Genomic DNA, 15,708 nt, shown 5'->3' on the forward strand with positions numbered 1-15,708 from the left:
TGGGAGTGTATGTAGGGGTGGTTTGGGTGGGTGTGAGTGTGTGTTTTTATTTTGAGATGGTTTTGTGTATGAGTTGTTTGTGTGGGGAGGGGGGGGGGGAGTATGTGTGTGGGGTAGGGGGATGAGGGGTGTGTGAGTGGGGGGTGGCTGTGGGGGGAGGGGGGGTGAGGGGGGCATTGGTTGGGTGTGAGTGTGTGTTTAAGGAATCCAGTGTCTTTTCCTTCTCTCTGTGGCCATATGTGTCTTCTGGAAGTGTAAAACCATCAGTCTCTGCTACCTTTGTTTTGTATTCATCAGTGTCTGCTGAGTTTTTCCAGACTCTGCTGGGTTTGACATGATAACAGCGTCTTATTCTGGTTTTCTTGTGATGTTGCCGTATCCTCAGTTTTTGTAGGATAGCTGTTGAAATGTTTTGGTTGAAAAAAACAAAAAACCACAACAAAACAACACTGCTAAAAGACTGGAAACATTGATGGGTATTTGGTAATGAGATATATGTCTCATTCTGTTAAAACATACTGTGTGTGAAAGTGACCCTGTTGCATTTACTGAAATCGCCGTCTAAAGCCGTTAGTCTTGCAGGGAGTGGAAGAGAGTGGCTAACAGGGTGCAAACTGAAAAGGGGCAAAATAGATTGGGTACTCACCCATGGACTTGATTGGGACTTGATTGTTGTTTTGATGAAATGTGCACAAACACTTACCTAATAGTAATATGCTCACACAGAACCACACTGATGGTAAGTTACTAAATGAGTATGTTTCATGTGGATGTAATCATGTATATTATATGTGTATTATTGCATGTGGATGTGTATTTAATTGTGTGAACAATTCCTTGCTCACATGCGCTCATATTTGCGTGACTATAGGACTGAAGAGAGGCTGTCAGTAATTCAAATCAAATGTCTCTTTTTGTACATAAGTGTAGTTTAACTTATCAGTTTGTTGAAGAATGTTTTTTTGTTTTTCATTTTGCAGACGAAGTCGGCGAGGGGAGAACAACAGTCGTGCTACAGTTGTGGTGGACTTGACAGAGTCCGATGATGGTCAGTGTGGTGTGTGTGTGCGTGTGTGTGTGTGTGTGTGTGTGTGCGCGTGCGCGCGTGCATGCATGTGTGACAGCATGCGTGCTGGTGAGTGTGAGGTTTGTTTCTTGTTTGTGTTGTGCGTGTGTGTGTGTGTGAGTGGGTGCGTGGTAGTCTGTATCAGCAACATTCATGCATGCCTTGCAAGTGTGAATTTGCGGTATGTTTGCATGCGAGTATGTGTGTGTGTGTGTGTGTATGTGCTTGGGAGTCCTAGTGACAAATGATTTATAAAATGAGAGCCAACAGCAGGCAACAATAACATTTATTTTTCTCTCATTTCTTGTGCAGATCCCTCCACCACCCTCAGCAGCATGTCCTCCACCTCCTCCTCCTCCTCCGCCCCCTCCTCCTCCTCCCATGCTGCTCCCACCTCCCACGTACACCCACCATCCTCCACTTCCTCCTCCGTCGCCTCCTCCTCCTCCTCCTCCACTTTCAACGCCGTGGTGGTCTCAGGGCGTCGTGGTGGTGGTGGAGGTGGCAGTGGTGGTGGTGGTGGTGGTGGTGGAGGAGGAGGAGGTGGAGGTGGGGGTGGTGGTGATCCGGTGCCCCCGTGCCTGTCCCCTCCCCTGTACCCTCTGCCGGCCCACCAGCCCCCACCCCTGCAGCGTCGCCCTCCACCCGCCCACATCCCTCACCGCTTCGGCCATATCGGGGACTGTCGTCAGCTCCGCTCCTGCATGTCCGACTCCTGTCAGGTTGGTTCTCTTGGGAAAGGGGGTGTGGGGGTGGTGGGGGGGGGGCAGAGGGGGGTGGGGAAATGGGGGAGGGTCTGGGGGGTGTGAATTTGGGGATGGTGTGTGGGTGTTTTTTGGAGGTGGTGGGTGTGGGGATGGGGGTGTATATTTGTGTGTGCTCTGTGTGTGTTTGTGCATGCGTATATGTGTGCGTATATGTGTGTGTGCTCTGTGTGTGAATTTGGGGATGGTGTGTGGGTGTTTTTTGGAGGTGGTGGGTGTGGGGATGGGGGTGTATATTTGTGTGTGCTCTGTGTGTGTTTGTGCATGTGTATATGTGTGCGTATATGTGTGTGTGCTCTGTGTTTGTGTGCATGTTTGTGTCTGTGTAAAAAGAAGAAGAAGAAAAAAAAAAAAGCAATGCGGCATTGTGTTTGCACAGTTTGCGATACGGGGACCGTCTGGCGGCAGCACCAGCCACCACGGAGCAGAGGGTGGGGGCCGAGGGAGCTGCAGTGGTGGGGGTGATGGTCACCGTGGCGACCAGCCCATGTGTCTGTTCCACGGGGTGTCGGCGCCTCCTCCCCCCCGCCACGCCCACTCCCGCACGGCCTCCGCCGACAGCCTGCCCGGCCCCTCCCACGCCTCGCAGTCTTCGTCGTCATCGTCTTGTGCGCCTGCGTCATCCTCGTCTTCGTCCATCGACCCTCACTATGCAGGTCAGTGCAGAGTTTCAGTCAGTCAGGTCAGTTAATCATTCATCCAATCAGTCATTCACAGTGAGTCAGTCCATTCATTCAGTCAGTCGGTCAAGCGTGTGTTTGTTCATTCAATCCGTCTGTTTAGATTAGAAAATAGTGTTTCTTCCAGTCAGTCACTGGATCAACCGTGGGATCAATCATTCACAGTCATTCCGTCTATCCATTCATTCATTCATTCAATTAATCATTCATTCATTCATTCATTCAGCCAATCTGTTTTAGATAGGAAAATAGTGTTTCTTCTTCTAGTCGTTTTGGAAATAAGGTAAAATTGACAAATATATGGTATACTAAAAGTGGTAGCTGACACACGATACGCTAAAGTGATTGGGACACACTGTATATTTAGGTGACAGGTGACTCATGGTGTACCAAAGTGAAAGCGACACATGGTGCACTAAAGTGATAGTGGCATGTGGTGTACCAAAATGACAGTGACACATGGTGATTGTGATGCACTCTGCTGAAGTGACAGTGACACATGGCACACTAAAGTGACAGTGACACATGGCACACTAAAGTGACAGTGAGACATGGCACACTAAAGTGACAGTGACACATGGTGCACTAAAGTGATAGTGGCATGTGGTGTACCAAAATGACAGTGACACATGGTGATTGTGATGCACTCTGCTGAAGTGACAGTGACACATGGCACACTAAAGTGACAGTGACACATGGCACACTAAAGTGACAGTGAGACATGGCACACTAAAGTGAAAGCGACACATGGTGTACTAAAGTGATAGTGGCATGTGGTGTACCAAAATGACAGTGACACATGGTGATTGTGATGCACTCTGCTGAAGTGACAGTGACACATGGCACACTAAAGTGACAGTGACACATGGCACACTAAAGTGACAGTGAGACATGGCACACTAAAGTGACAGTGACACATAGCACACTAAAGCGACTGTGAGACATGGTATACTAAAGTGGCAGTGACATATGGTGTAGAGTAATTAGGCCTAATTTTGAATGATCTGGTCGAAGTGACCAGCTCAACTTGTGTCTTGTACGGATAACAGGTCATACGATTATCATATGTAGCTCTTCTGTTTTGGAAGGCTTTCTCCAGTTGGTTGCACCAATTGAAATAGCAGGGGTGCCTGAGGGAAAATGCGAACAATCAGGTTTGATTGCGAACGGTTGATTTGGGTACATGTGGACAGTTGAGACAGAAGCAGGTTTTGAACTGATTGGGCATGAAATATTATTGGAACATAGGACTGCACTGTTGTACACGTGATGTACCAAAGTGATAGTGACACATGTCCTTTATGCTTTGTGTACCTGTGTAAACCTACTGCAGTTGAGTGTATGTTTGCTGACATGGTTTGTTTTTCCAGGTGAGATGGGCTTGGGGAGGGGATGTGGGGATAACCTGTGTGATTACAGCTATGCCTTTGCTACTGCTGCTGCTGTTGCTGATATCATGTTGGGATGTTGAGATGACCTTCGTGATCATAGCTATGCTTAAAACGACATCGTCATCAAGAGCAAAAGCAGAAGCAAAAGCTGCAAAAGCTGCTTTTGCTGCCGACGACGTTGACGATGTTGTTTGTGTTTCAGTGGCCTGTCGCCACAGCGGACTGTTCCAGCACCCCCACCACCACCACCACCAGCCCATCCCCCAGCTGCAGCCCCCACGGGCCCACATCCACCACCACCACTACCACCCCGCCCCCTTCCCCCTACCCTCCCACCACGCCGTGCCTCTCTCCCTCCTCCCCCAGCACCCTCCGCGCCCTCCGCCCCCACCCCACTTTGGTCGCCACCCGCCCACTGCGGCTGCTGCCGCTCCCCCGCCCTCCCCTTTCCACGACCCCCCGTCTCACCACCACCACCACCATCACTACCACCATGAACAACAACAGCAACAACAGCAACAGCAACAACAACAGCACGTGCAGGCTCCACTGCAGGCTCACAGCCACACGGCTGCCTCCACGTCTTCCCAGCATGCCGTGGGGCAGGGGTTCGGGTCACGGCTGTCTTCAGAAATAGGGATGTCGTCAGGCGGTGGTGGTGGAGGGGGTGAGGTGGGGGGGCCCATGTACAGTGGGGACATGGCGCCCCTGCACCTGACGTCGCTGTCGGTCATGCCCCTACCTCCGCCCCCCTCCCACGTGTCGGTGTCCTCGGAGGCAGCGGCCGTCGTCCGGTTTCTGCGTTCCCAGGGGGCGACGTATGGCGGGCGGGATCTGGACTTGTCACAGCCCTCGCTCAGGTGGGTTGGTTTGGATTCTTTCTTCACTTTCTGTCTTCATCTAGTTCGTCTTCTCTGTCTTCTTCTTCTTCTTGCTCTCCTTTTCTGTCTTCTTCTCCGTCTTCTCTTTCTCTGTTTAGTTTCTTCTTCTTCTCCCTTTTCTTTTGTTTCTTCTCTGCCTTCTCCTTTTTCTTTTTCTTCTCTGTCGGTCTTATTCTTCTCCTCCTTTTTCTTCTTCCTCTTCTCTGTTTTTCTTCTTCTCCTTCTGTCTTCTTCTGCATTCAGGGGTTGCAGCTCCCATGTTCACTCCTTGGTGGAGTTGAGTTTAACTGTTTAACACGATTCCGCCCAAGCCTTTTTCGTTGAGTTGCATGCCCCTGCCCAAGTAATTTTTTACCAATGTGCTGACGCGAGAGGGGTATGGTCAGAAAAAATGCTCATAAAATCTTTGATTTATTATGGGTGGTTTTTGATCCAATTTGGCATTGTTGTTTAAAAAAATAACTGTAGTTTAGTATTGAAGCCTTTAAATGCAGGAATTTTATTAGTCATTCCAAATTATTGCTAAGAAAACATAAAACATGCTTTTTTGTGCAGTGCATCACAACAGATCTGAAAAAAAACACAAAAAAAAACTGTCTGAATCTTCACCACTTCTTCACCTTTCTCTGCACTCGGTTCGACGAAATTATTGCTATTTTCCTCCTGTACTTCGTTTTCCAAATGATCATTCTCCTCCTCACTGTCAGAGCCCATCATGATTTTGTTGACAGCCTTATCCAAAGTCAATTTTCGTTGAAAACTTATCTTTTTTTGGCTCCAAAATCACCCACAAGAAAGTTGAATTTCCCTTCGTTCGTATTCTTCCGGTTTGGCTTGAATAAGAGTTTCTTCCCTTTGATCGCTACCAAAACTGAAAGTAGACCAGACGAACGACAAAAGTACGTCCATGGGCGACAAACGCAGATCTGCACGGGTGTTGGTTTGACGTCCGCGGGCAGAAATGTGTTAATGCCATGGCTGCTGCTGATTAGTACACAGTGGAGTGGTGGCCTAGAGGTAACGTATCCGCCTAGGAAGCGAGAGAATCTGAGCGCGGTGGTTCGAATCGCGGCTCAGCCGCCGATATTTCTTTCCCCTCCACTAGACTTTGAGTGGTGGTCTGGACGCTAGTCATTCGGATGAGACGATAAACCGAGGTCCCGTGTGCAGCATGCACTTAGCGCACGTAAAAGAACCCACGGCAACAAAAGGGTTGTTCCTGGCAAAAATCTGTAGAAAAATCCACTTGGATAGGAAAAACAAATAAAACTGCACGCAGGAAAAAATACAAAAAAAAAAAGGGTGGCGCTGTAGTGTAGCGACGCGCTCTTCCCGGGGAGAGCAGCCCGAATTTCACACAGAGAAATCTGTTGTGATAAAAAGAAATACAAATACAACTTGTCAGTGGAGACGGAGCGCACAGGCCAGAATGTCCAGTCACCATTCTCTACCTGGATATGTTTCTTTCTTGGGATTGCGTTTACTTGTGATCAGCAGAAAAAACAGTTTACAGCAGGAACGTGCCTTTGAAATTAATTCCACGCTGTTTTTATTTCACCAGGGTCAGTAGTCAAGTGGTTAATGAACGGGTTGGTTTACCATCCTTAAGGTAAAGTTATTCAGTGCGGGTTTTTTTTTTGTTTTTTTTTTCGTGTTGCGGAGGTTTATTTCTAATCTGCCAGCGGGATTTTGTGTGTATGACTGTTTATGATAAAGAATAATGTCTGAAACAATAGTAAAGAGAAGTAGCTCTTTTCATTTAAAAGGTACGCAGCTTTCAAGTCAGTGCTGCTTATGCTACCAGTTCAGCTAGCACACAGGTAAATGAAAGGTACACAGACGGGCGCAATAGCCGAATGGTTAAAGCGTTGGACTTTCAATCTGAGGGTCCCGGGTTCGAATCACTGTGACGGTGCCTGGTGGGTAAACGGTGGAGATTTTTACGATCTTCCAGGTCAGCATATGTGCAGACCTGCTAGTGCCTGAACCCCCTTTGTGTGTATATGCAAGCTGAAGATCAAACACGCACGTTAAAGATCCTGTAATCCATGTCAGCGTTCGGTGGGTTATGGAAACATGAACATCCCCAGCATGCACACCCCCGAAAGCGGAGTATGGCTGCCTATATGGCGGGGTAAAAACGGTCATACACGTAAAAGCCCACTCGTGTGCATACGAGTGGACGTGGGAGTTGCAGCCCACGAACGCAGAAGAAGAAGAAGAAGAAAGGTACACAGGAACAAATCCAGACACTTCCCAAATGGAGAGAGTGACTTCTCTTTACTTTCGTTTGATAAGGAAGTGTCTGGGTTTGTTTTTATGTACCTTTTATAATTTACTTATGTGCTAGTTTAATTTGCAGCATTTACTTGGAAGTTGTGTACCTTTTAAATGGAGAGAGTTCCTTCTTTTTTTCTGTTATTTAGTATATGATTGTTATTCATTATCTTCGCTGCTGTCATCATCCATGTCTTCGTTGTCATTGTCATCGTCATCGTCGTCACCAGAAAGTGATGTTTTGTTGCAGCCAAGGGCCTCTTCCTCAGCCACCCCCACCACCCCCACCACCACCACCACCACCAGCGGCACCCCACCACCACATGCACCACCACCTGCACCACTACCACCTTCACCCACACAACCCTATTCCTTCCCGGTGGTCTCCCTTCCGGCGTAGCATGGTCAGTCACGGTGGCTTTGTTTTCCTCTCTGTCTGTCTGTCTGTCTGTCCGCCTGTTTGTCTGTCAGTTGTAGCATTGTCAGTGATTGTGGTTTTTATTTCTGTCTGTGGAGAGAAATTACTCATGCAGTGGAATACATGAACTTTTTCAACTGTGTGCCTAGGTGTCAAAATTTGTTTCATTTATTAAAAATGGTTTCCATGTTTCTACATACATCATGCATTGACCAGACACAAAGAAAACTGACGCAACAGTGGTTCCAGCTTGTCCGCATGTGTCGATTTTGAGGCGAAAGAAATTGCCTGATTTCAGTACATTTTCTGCCTTTTTTCCGCGCCACTCGGGCAGGGAATCCTTCTGAGGCTGTAAGACTCTACAGGGTTGAAAGGGTTAAAAGGTTGTCTGGAGCGAAGCGTGTTTTCATTCATGTCAGTTACATGCTAGTGGAAGGTGGAAGTGTCTCTCGCCAGAAACGTGTGCAACATGACGTGTTCAGTACGACATAGAGTAATCAGTATGACATGATGTAATCAGTATGAACGTCAACAGTCTGGTTGTCTGTGGGCCCACCACTCTGTGTGTCTGTGTAGAATGATGAATCGACATGTGATTATGTATGACTTATAAGAATCAATAAAGCATAGTCATTTGGATTGATTATATAAACAGATTACAACTTGACAGATTACAACTCCTTTTTAGCCAAAATGTCGACTTTTTCATTATAGTAAAAACCGCAATGAGAAGGAATCCAGCTAAAGGTTATGTGAGAGCCTCTTAATAAGAGTTTGTGAGTGTGTATGTGTATCTGTGTGTAATTTTTTTGTGTGTGTTGTGAGTGTGTGTGTGTGATCTGTGTGTGTGTGTGTATATGTGTTTGTGTACTTGTGGTGTGAGTGTGTGTGTGATGTATGTGTGTGTGCTCTATGCGTATGTGTGTGTGTGTGTGTGTGCATGTTCTGTATGTGCTCTATATGTATGTGTGTGTGTGCGTGTGCGCGCAGCACCCCTTGCCGGACATCCCAGCATTCCTCAGTCCGGACCCCATGCCCTCCTACCAGAGAGTGCCGGCCATGATTGGTGGTCTCTACTTCGGTCCTGCCATAGAGGTAGGGCCTGGCTGTCCGTCTGTAGATCCCTGTCGCTTTGTCTCTCTCCTCTATCATTTTCTGTGATTTGGTGTTTTTATGATTTTGTTTTTTTTGCTTTGTAACTCCTTCTTGAGTTTGCCTTTTCTGTTTATTTCAGTTATGATTATATAGATTAAAAGATAAACTTCTTTTTTTTGTGGTTTTTCTTTTCCATTTTTAATGTTTAATGAAGGCGTGATATACATGTTAAGTTGATGAAAGATTGGTTTTTATTATTTATTTAATTAGAAAAAAAAAAAAATTTGGTTTGAATTGTTCTTTTGAACTGATGTCTTGATTTGTTTTTCGCCTTTTACATGAGGAAGGTGGCAGAATGGTTAAGATGCTCAGCTACCAATATAGAGAGTCTGTGAGGGTGTGGGTTCGAAGCCCGCTCTCGCCCTTTCTCCCAAGTTTGACTGGAAAATCAAACTGGGCGTCTAGACGTTCGGATGAGGCAATAAATCGAGGCCCCTTGTGCAGCACACACTTGGGACACTGAAAAAAGAACCCATGGCAATGAGAATGTTGTCCTCTGGTAAAAATTCTGCAAAAAGAAATCCACTCTTGATAGGTGCACAAATGTATATAAGCATGCACACAAGGCCTGACTAAGTGCGTTGGGTTATGCTGCTGGTCAGGCATCTGCCTAGCAGATGTGGTGTAGCGTATACGGATTTGTCTCGTGTGCATACGAGTGAACGCAGAAGAAGAAGAAGTCTCCTTTCTTTTGGAATGTTGAAATATCGGCCTTTTTCTATTGCTAAATCATGACAGGATATTCTTAATTTGCATAATGATTGTTTTTTTTAAAATTATAATTAAGATATCCTTCAAGCAAATAAGGCTCGGCTCTGTATTCACGAGTAATTTTATTATAGAATAGTAGTTTACATTTATTTTCAGATTTGTTTCTCTTCCAGAATAAAACATATCCATATTCTAGTTTATTCATTATAACTGTGGCTAAGTCTATGAATATTGTGTTGACATCACCATTGCAGGATTTGCTTTCATATAACTACAATATAGATATAATATGCAATGTTATTATAACCTGATAGACTGACTAATAGTTTAGCCTAACAAGAATGCGGGTTACTTCAAGGGCTTTTCTTTTGTACACTCCCCTCTCACCTCCCAATCCTCTGACACTCTCTAAACCTCAACCTGCATGACCTGCCTATGCCCCACACAGTCCTATTGCTCTCTCTAGTTTTTGACTCACTTGTGTAAACAAAGTGAGTCTATGTTTTAACCCGGTGTTCGGTTGTCTGTGTGTGTGTGTGTGTCCGTGTGTCTGTGTGTCCGTGGTAAACTTTAACATTGACATTTTCTCTGCAAATATTTTGTCAGTTGGTACCAAATTTGGCATAAAAATAGGAAAAATTCAGTTCTTTCCAGTCATCTTGTTTAAAACAATATTGCACCTCTGGGATGGGCACAAAAAAATTAAAAAAAGAAGCCTAATGATATGCAAACTGCATTTACTGTTATGTTTATATTTTTTGTATTCTCTAAACTTGGCACTTTGACCTCTTATACTGACCCAACAACAAGAGGAGTCATTATTATCATTTTTTGTTCAAACAGGAACTTCTTTTGCTAAGCATGGAATTTTTATTTATTTTGCAAACGTTTTGGTGCAGACAGTTAAAAAGGGAAATTACTCTGTAATTAATGCTAGGGGACTTAATTTATCACAAGTGAGTCTTGAAGGCCTTGCCTCTCTTGTTTTTTTTATATATTTAAAAAACGAAAAAAAATTAGCCGTATGAAGAGCACAAGATCAGGAGTCAAGATGGCTGCCGGAAAAAGAGGGCGCTAGTCAGGGATACACAGGGGAGGTAACCTACTTTGGGAGGTTATCAGCCGTAGCTACTTTCGTTTTCTCCGCATAGGCGGGTAGTAGTTTGCACAGGACAGGAATCAGACCCCTGCCGAAGGGTGCACAAGTGGGTCACGGTAAGTATGTTGCTTAAACGCAATTTTAGGAAGAAAGTTTCCTCTATTATATATCTATATTTTTCATCTGACAACAAGATGTCAATCATCAAGCAAGGCATGAAAAGTGAATATCCATTGTACAAGGACATTGCGTGTATCTGCTATTCTGCGTTCCATTCCATCGGACCTACCTATCTTTCTGACTTTCTCAAGGCTTACACTCTCTCAAGAACTCTGTGTTTTTTTTCCTCTGACTGTTACCTTCTGAAACTTCCTTGTGTCAAAACAAGAACCTGTGGTGAATGTTCTTTCCTCATTGCTGCTCCTCATGTCTGGAACAGCCTTCCTTGTCATGTCCGTGCATCTTTTTGCCTGTGAAGAAAGCCACATGTGGAGCAGTGTTTACAGTTGGCTATTCTAGTTTTATGGACAGTTTCAATGAGTACTCGAGTACACTTAACGGAGATGTCTGATTTTTGTTGTTGCTTAAGTGTGCGCTTTGTGTGTGTGTGTGTGTGTGTGTGTGTGTGTGTGTGTTTTGTTGTTGCTTAAGTGTGCGCTGTGTGTGTGTGTGTGTGTGTGTGTGTGTGTGTGCGCACTTTTTTTTGTCTGTTTCCCTTTTTTCTTCACATCTATATCCACACACACTTTCTTGTTTGTTTGCTTCTGTATCAGTATCAGTATCAGTAGCTCAAGGAGGCGTCACTGCGTTCGGACAAATCCATACACGCTACACCACATCTGCCAAGCAGATGCCTGACCAGCAACGTAACCCAACGCGCTTAGTCAGGCCTTGAGAAAAAAAAAAATATATATATATATAAGCGTACATACATAAATAAATAAATAATAATTATGATGAAAAAAAAGAAAAAAAGTAGTAATGAAAAAAATGATAAAATAATAATAATAATAAATAAATAATTAAATAAATAAGACAAAAATGATGATAAATAAGCAAAACATGAAGACACATAAAACATGAAGACACACATTCACACATACACCCACACATGCATAACAGATATGCCCCAAAAACGCAGTTTCATAGATATGAAAGCACAGTCAAATACTTATAAACGTACATGCTTCTGTGATATTGATAATGCATAATATCTTTGAGCGCAAAATTTGTGTTGATTGTTTTGTTTGTGTCATTGCTCTCATGTTTTGCTTTTGTTGCTTGTTTTTTTTTTTCTTCTGTTTTTCTCTCTTTCAACTCTCACTCCCTGGTTATCACGTCTTTTGATTCAAATATCCATTAAAGAAGGGGGGGGGGGGGGGGGGGGGGGGGGGGGAGTCACTCTTTTTGTGGGTCTTCCAATAGGTAAGTTGTTATACTATGCATTGCAATATTTTTTGCTGCAAAAAATAGATAGAACATTCATCCAAATTCCAAGCACCATTCACATGCATTGTCGAGACAACAAAAACAAAACAGCGGCGGCTATGCTTACACACATTTTTACCAATAAGCAAAATGAAGTTGATTGCTTCTTGCTACTGTTGGTTTTTCTCAAGGCCTGACTAAGCGCATTGGGTTACGCTGCTGGTCAGGCATCTGCTTGGCAGATGTGGTGTAGTGTATATGGTTTTGTCCGAACGCAGTGACGCCACCTTGAGCTACTGAAACTGAAACTGCTTTTGGCTGAATCCATCATTTTGAACTCCAAACAAGATGTCTGTTTCAGCTGATTTTACTGTTGAACTAGCTTTGCAATGAAGAACAGTTTCAATAGTTCTCCAAAATGTGTCAACTGACGGGCAGTGAAAGAAGAAAATGTTCACTGAATTCAATCTCATTGACACAGTACTCCCATCTGTTAGTTTCCGTTACTTTCAATTTTCTGAAGGATGATGTTTGTAGGGAAGATGTTATGATTTATTTTCCACTGTAATTCACGTAAACAAACCTGTCGTTTTTCTTGGAAAATCCATATGCTGTTATTCAACAAAATTCAATTTTCTTCGCCAAAATTTGTTTTAAGTGTGGGACTATTTTATATCCCTTGTTTCTATCCAGATTTTATATATTTTTAGTGACATGCTGTTGTTTTGAAATCAGTGTGTTTTGTTTTTTGTCAAATTTTTCAACTTGTTCATTACAAACATTAGTCAGGCAATCTGCACTAAAATATCATGTTTTCTGGACAAATGGATATCTGCACACACAAAATCATACTAGAACAACCACAATAAAAAAAAAAAAGAAAAAAAAAGAGATACACAATGCATTGTGACTTCTCCAAGTGATAATATGGATGTGAGGCCACGCCCCCTAAGTCTCCACCCCCCTCCTCTTCACCCCTCTTACACGGTCACTTTATCTCCAGTTCTCATCAGACCACGTTGGCTGAGTGTCAAGAAAATCGCTCACACTGTGTCCTGCTAACAATTCGGTCACTTTCTGTCGGCTGCTACAGCTGTACAGCCGGCATCACTCACTGGTAGTCGTATTTTGGCCGCTCTCTTGATTGTTCCCTATATTTTCTATCAAATCATCCTATAAATGTTCATCACTGTCTTCTCCTTTGAATTTAAGCTTCAATTCTTTCTGAGCATCAGGTAAAGAAAGCAATCTTGGTTGATTTAGTTCCCCATGATCGCATGTCTTGAGCACGGCGTCAGTCCAACATTTTGTTGAGCGAGCGAGGAAAGGAGCCAGGCAAACACTGCTATGGCAACTCAACCAAAACGTTCAAATAAAGGACTGCCTCATGACGTAGATGGTGTTTCTAGCTGTGAATAGAATCTAGAAAGATTCCCCAAGCTAAAGCAACCGGTATTTTTGTCAACGAACTGAATGAAAACCAGGGAAAAGATGAATATTTCGATGACATGTTGTCTCGTCATGGTGGCAGCGAAATGTACATGCTTGTGATGACGAGTTATCTCGTCATATAGGCAGCCTAGGGGTTAAATTCAAGGGGTGTTCCTTATGCGCTGTGGCACCTAGTAGGCTGACAGTTATGGACTTTGCTTCTCTCTACAAAGGCTGGCATTTAAAAAACAACTACTTGTGTGTTCTTGTCCTCAGTGGAGGCTTCGTGTATTGTATTTTCGCTCACAACAGGTGTCTCTGTGTTACTGGATGGTGATTTTGGACGCGTTTGCTTTTGTATATGGAAGTTAGTGTATTGTATTGTATTGTATTTTTGGTCACAACAGATGTTTCTGTATCATTGGAATTTGGATGGCAGGTTTGGACATGTTTGCCTCGTACATGGAAATGAGTGTATTGTATTTTTGGTCACAACAGATGTTTCTGTATCATTGGAATTTGGATGGCAGGTTTGGACATGTTTGCTTCGTACATGGAAATGAGTGTATTGTATTTTTGGTCACACCTGATGTCTCTTTGTTGCTGGAAATTGGTTGGCAGTTTTGGACGTGTTTGCTCTGTGCACCATTTGGAAGAGGAGTCCACCATAGTTTTTTTTAATATTTTATTTTATTATTATTATTATTATTATTTTTTTTACAAGATACATAGAACACAAATATATGGTGTGAGATTTATTTTGTCAACAGTGGAGTGAAGATTCAGAAATATCCCTAGACTTGTCAACAGGAAGAGCTCAGGCATGGTTTTTTTTTGTGTGTGTGTGTGTGTGTAGATGGTTTCTTTGAACTTCTTATAGATCTTAAATGATACGAATGCAGCCCAAGAGTGTGTAGAAAATAGAAACTATCTCTGTATGAATGGAGAAAGTTCATAAAAACTGTAAGTTTTTAAAAGACTTACTTCTGCTGAACTTTAAAAAAAAAAAAAAATCTAACAGTTGCATTATACAAGTACATACACATTCAAACAAGAGAAAAACTGAAACAGATGAGCAGGACACACACACACACACACACACACACACACACACACATACAAACGCACACACACCCACCCACACCCACACGCTCTCCCTGTCCCTGTCCCTCTCCCTCCCTCCCTCCCCCTCCTCCTCCTCCCTTGTCATCATCGTCATCAACACAACATCAACATAAATGTGTCCACAGAAAAGCATGCTTTCACTTCCCATTCCCTGACTCCATGATCCACTTTCCTTTTTCATCCCCCCTGTCAACCATCCACCTCCCCCCCACCCCCACCTCCACACCCCCTACCTCCACGTTGAATGGATCCCCCCTGTTATCTGAGTCTCACCGTGTTGTGCTTGATGGATGCGTCATAACAAAAAGTTTGCCGTGCTTTACAACGTACAGTTCATGCAGAAGTGAGTCTTCTTGTTTCACACACCTACAGTTTTGATCGACTTTCTCCGTTTTGTGATTGGTCTGTCATTCCGTTCTCCTACCTCTTATCCCTGCATGTGTGTCCGTGTGCTTCTTTCTGTCTCTCTTTTTCTCTGTGTGTGTGTCACTGTGTGTGTGTGTGTGTGTGTCTCCTCGCCATCTGCATGTCTCCTCTCCTCTGCATGTCTGTCTCCTCCCATCTGCATGTCTCCTCTCACCTGCAGGTTACACCTCTCATCTGCATGTTACCTCCCATCTGCATGTATCCTCTTATCTGCATGTTACCTCCCATCTGCATGTCTCCTCTCATTTGCATGTCTCCTCCCATCTGCATGTTACCTCATCTGCATGTCTCATCTGCATGTCTCCTCTCTCCTGCATGCGAGCTGAGTTAATGTCTTCAGTGTCCACTGGGGAATGGTTTTTCTACAAAGCATGTCTACTGTGTATATTCATGCATGCGTTTATGTTGTTTCTTCTACATGTCTCCTCTCTTCTGCATGTCTTCTGTCTTCCCTCCTCTCTTCTACATGTCTCCTGTCTTCTGCATGTCTTCTCTCTTCCCTCCTCTCTTCTACATGTCTTCTCTCTTCTCTTCTGCATGTCTTCTCTCTTTCCTCCTCTCTTCTACATGTCTCCTCTCTTCTACATGTCTTCTCTCTTCTCTTCTGCATGTCTTCTCTCTTCCCTCCTCTCTTCTACATGTCTTCTTTCTTCCCTCCTCTCTTCTACATGTCTTCTCTCTTCCCTCCTCTCTTCTTCATTTCTCTCTTTTTCATGTCGCCTCTCTTCATGTCTCCTCTCTTCTTCATTTCTCTCTTTTTCATTTCTCTCTTTTTCATGTCACCTCTCTTCGTGTCTCCTCTCTTCTTCATTTCTCTCTTTTTCATGTCACCTCTCTTCGTGTCTCCTCTCTTCTT

General features: G+C 44.0%; 1 protein-coding gene across 1 annotated transcript in view; it reads left to right on the forward strand.

Annotated features, from left to right (window-relative positions):
* The window catches only part of LOC143277459 (uncharacterized), a 39,078-nt gene that overhangs the window by 14,874 nt on the left and 8,496 nt on the right, over positions 1-15,708 (forward strand). Inside the window, exons 8-13 of the mRNA XM_076582290.1 lie at positions 981-1,048; positions 1,379-1,788; positions 2,210-2,486; positions 4,104-4,761; positions 7,310-7,463; positions 8,468-8,572. Coding sequence (XP_076438405.1) covers positions 981-1,048; positions 1,379-1,788; positions 2,210-2,486; positions 4,104-4,761; positions 7,310-7,463; positions 8,468-8,572 — 1,672 coding nt within the window. The remainder of the gene's footprint in view (positions 1-980; positions 1,049-1,378; positions 1,789-2,209; positions 2,487-4,103; positions 4,762-7,309; positions 7,464-8,467; positions 8,573-15,708) is intronic.

This window comes from Babylonia areolata, chromosome 34 (genome assembly GCF_041734735.1).
Source record: "Babylonia areolata isolate BAREFJ2019XMU chromosome 34, ASM4173473v1, whole genome shotgun sequence".
Classification (NCBI taxonomy): domain Eukaryota; kingdom Metazoa; phylum Mollusca; class Gastropoda; order Neogastropoda; family Buccinidae; genus Babylonia; species Babylonia areolata.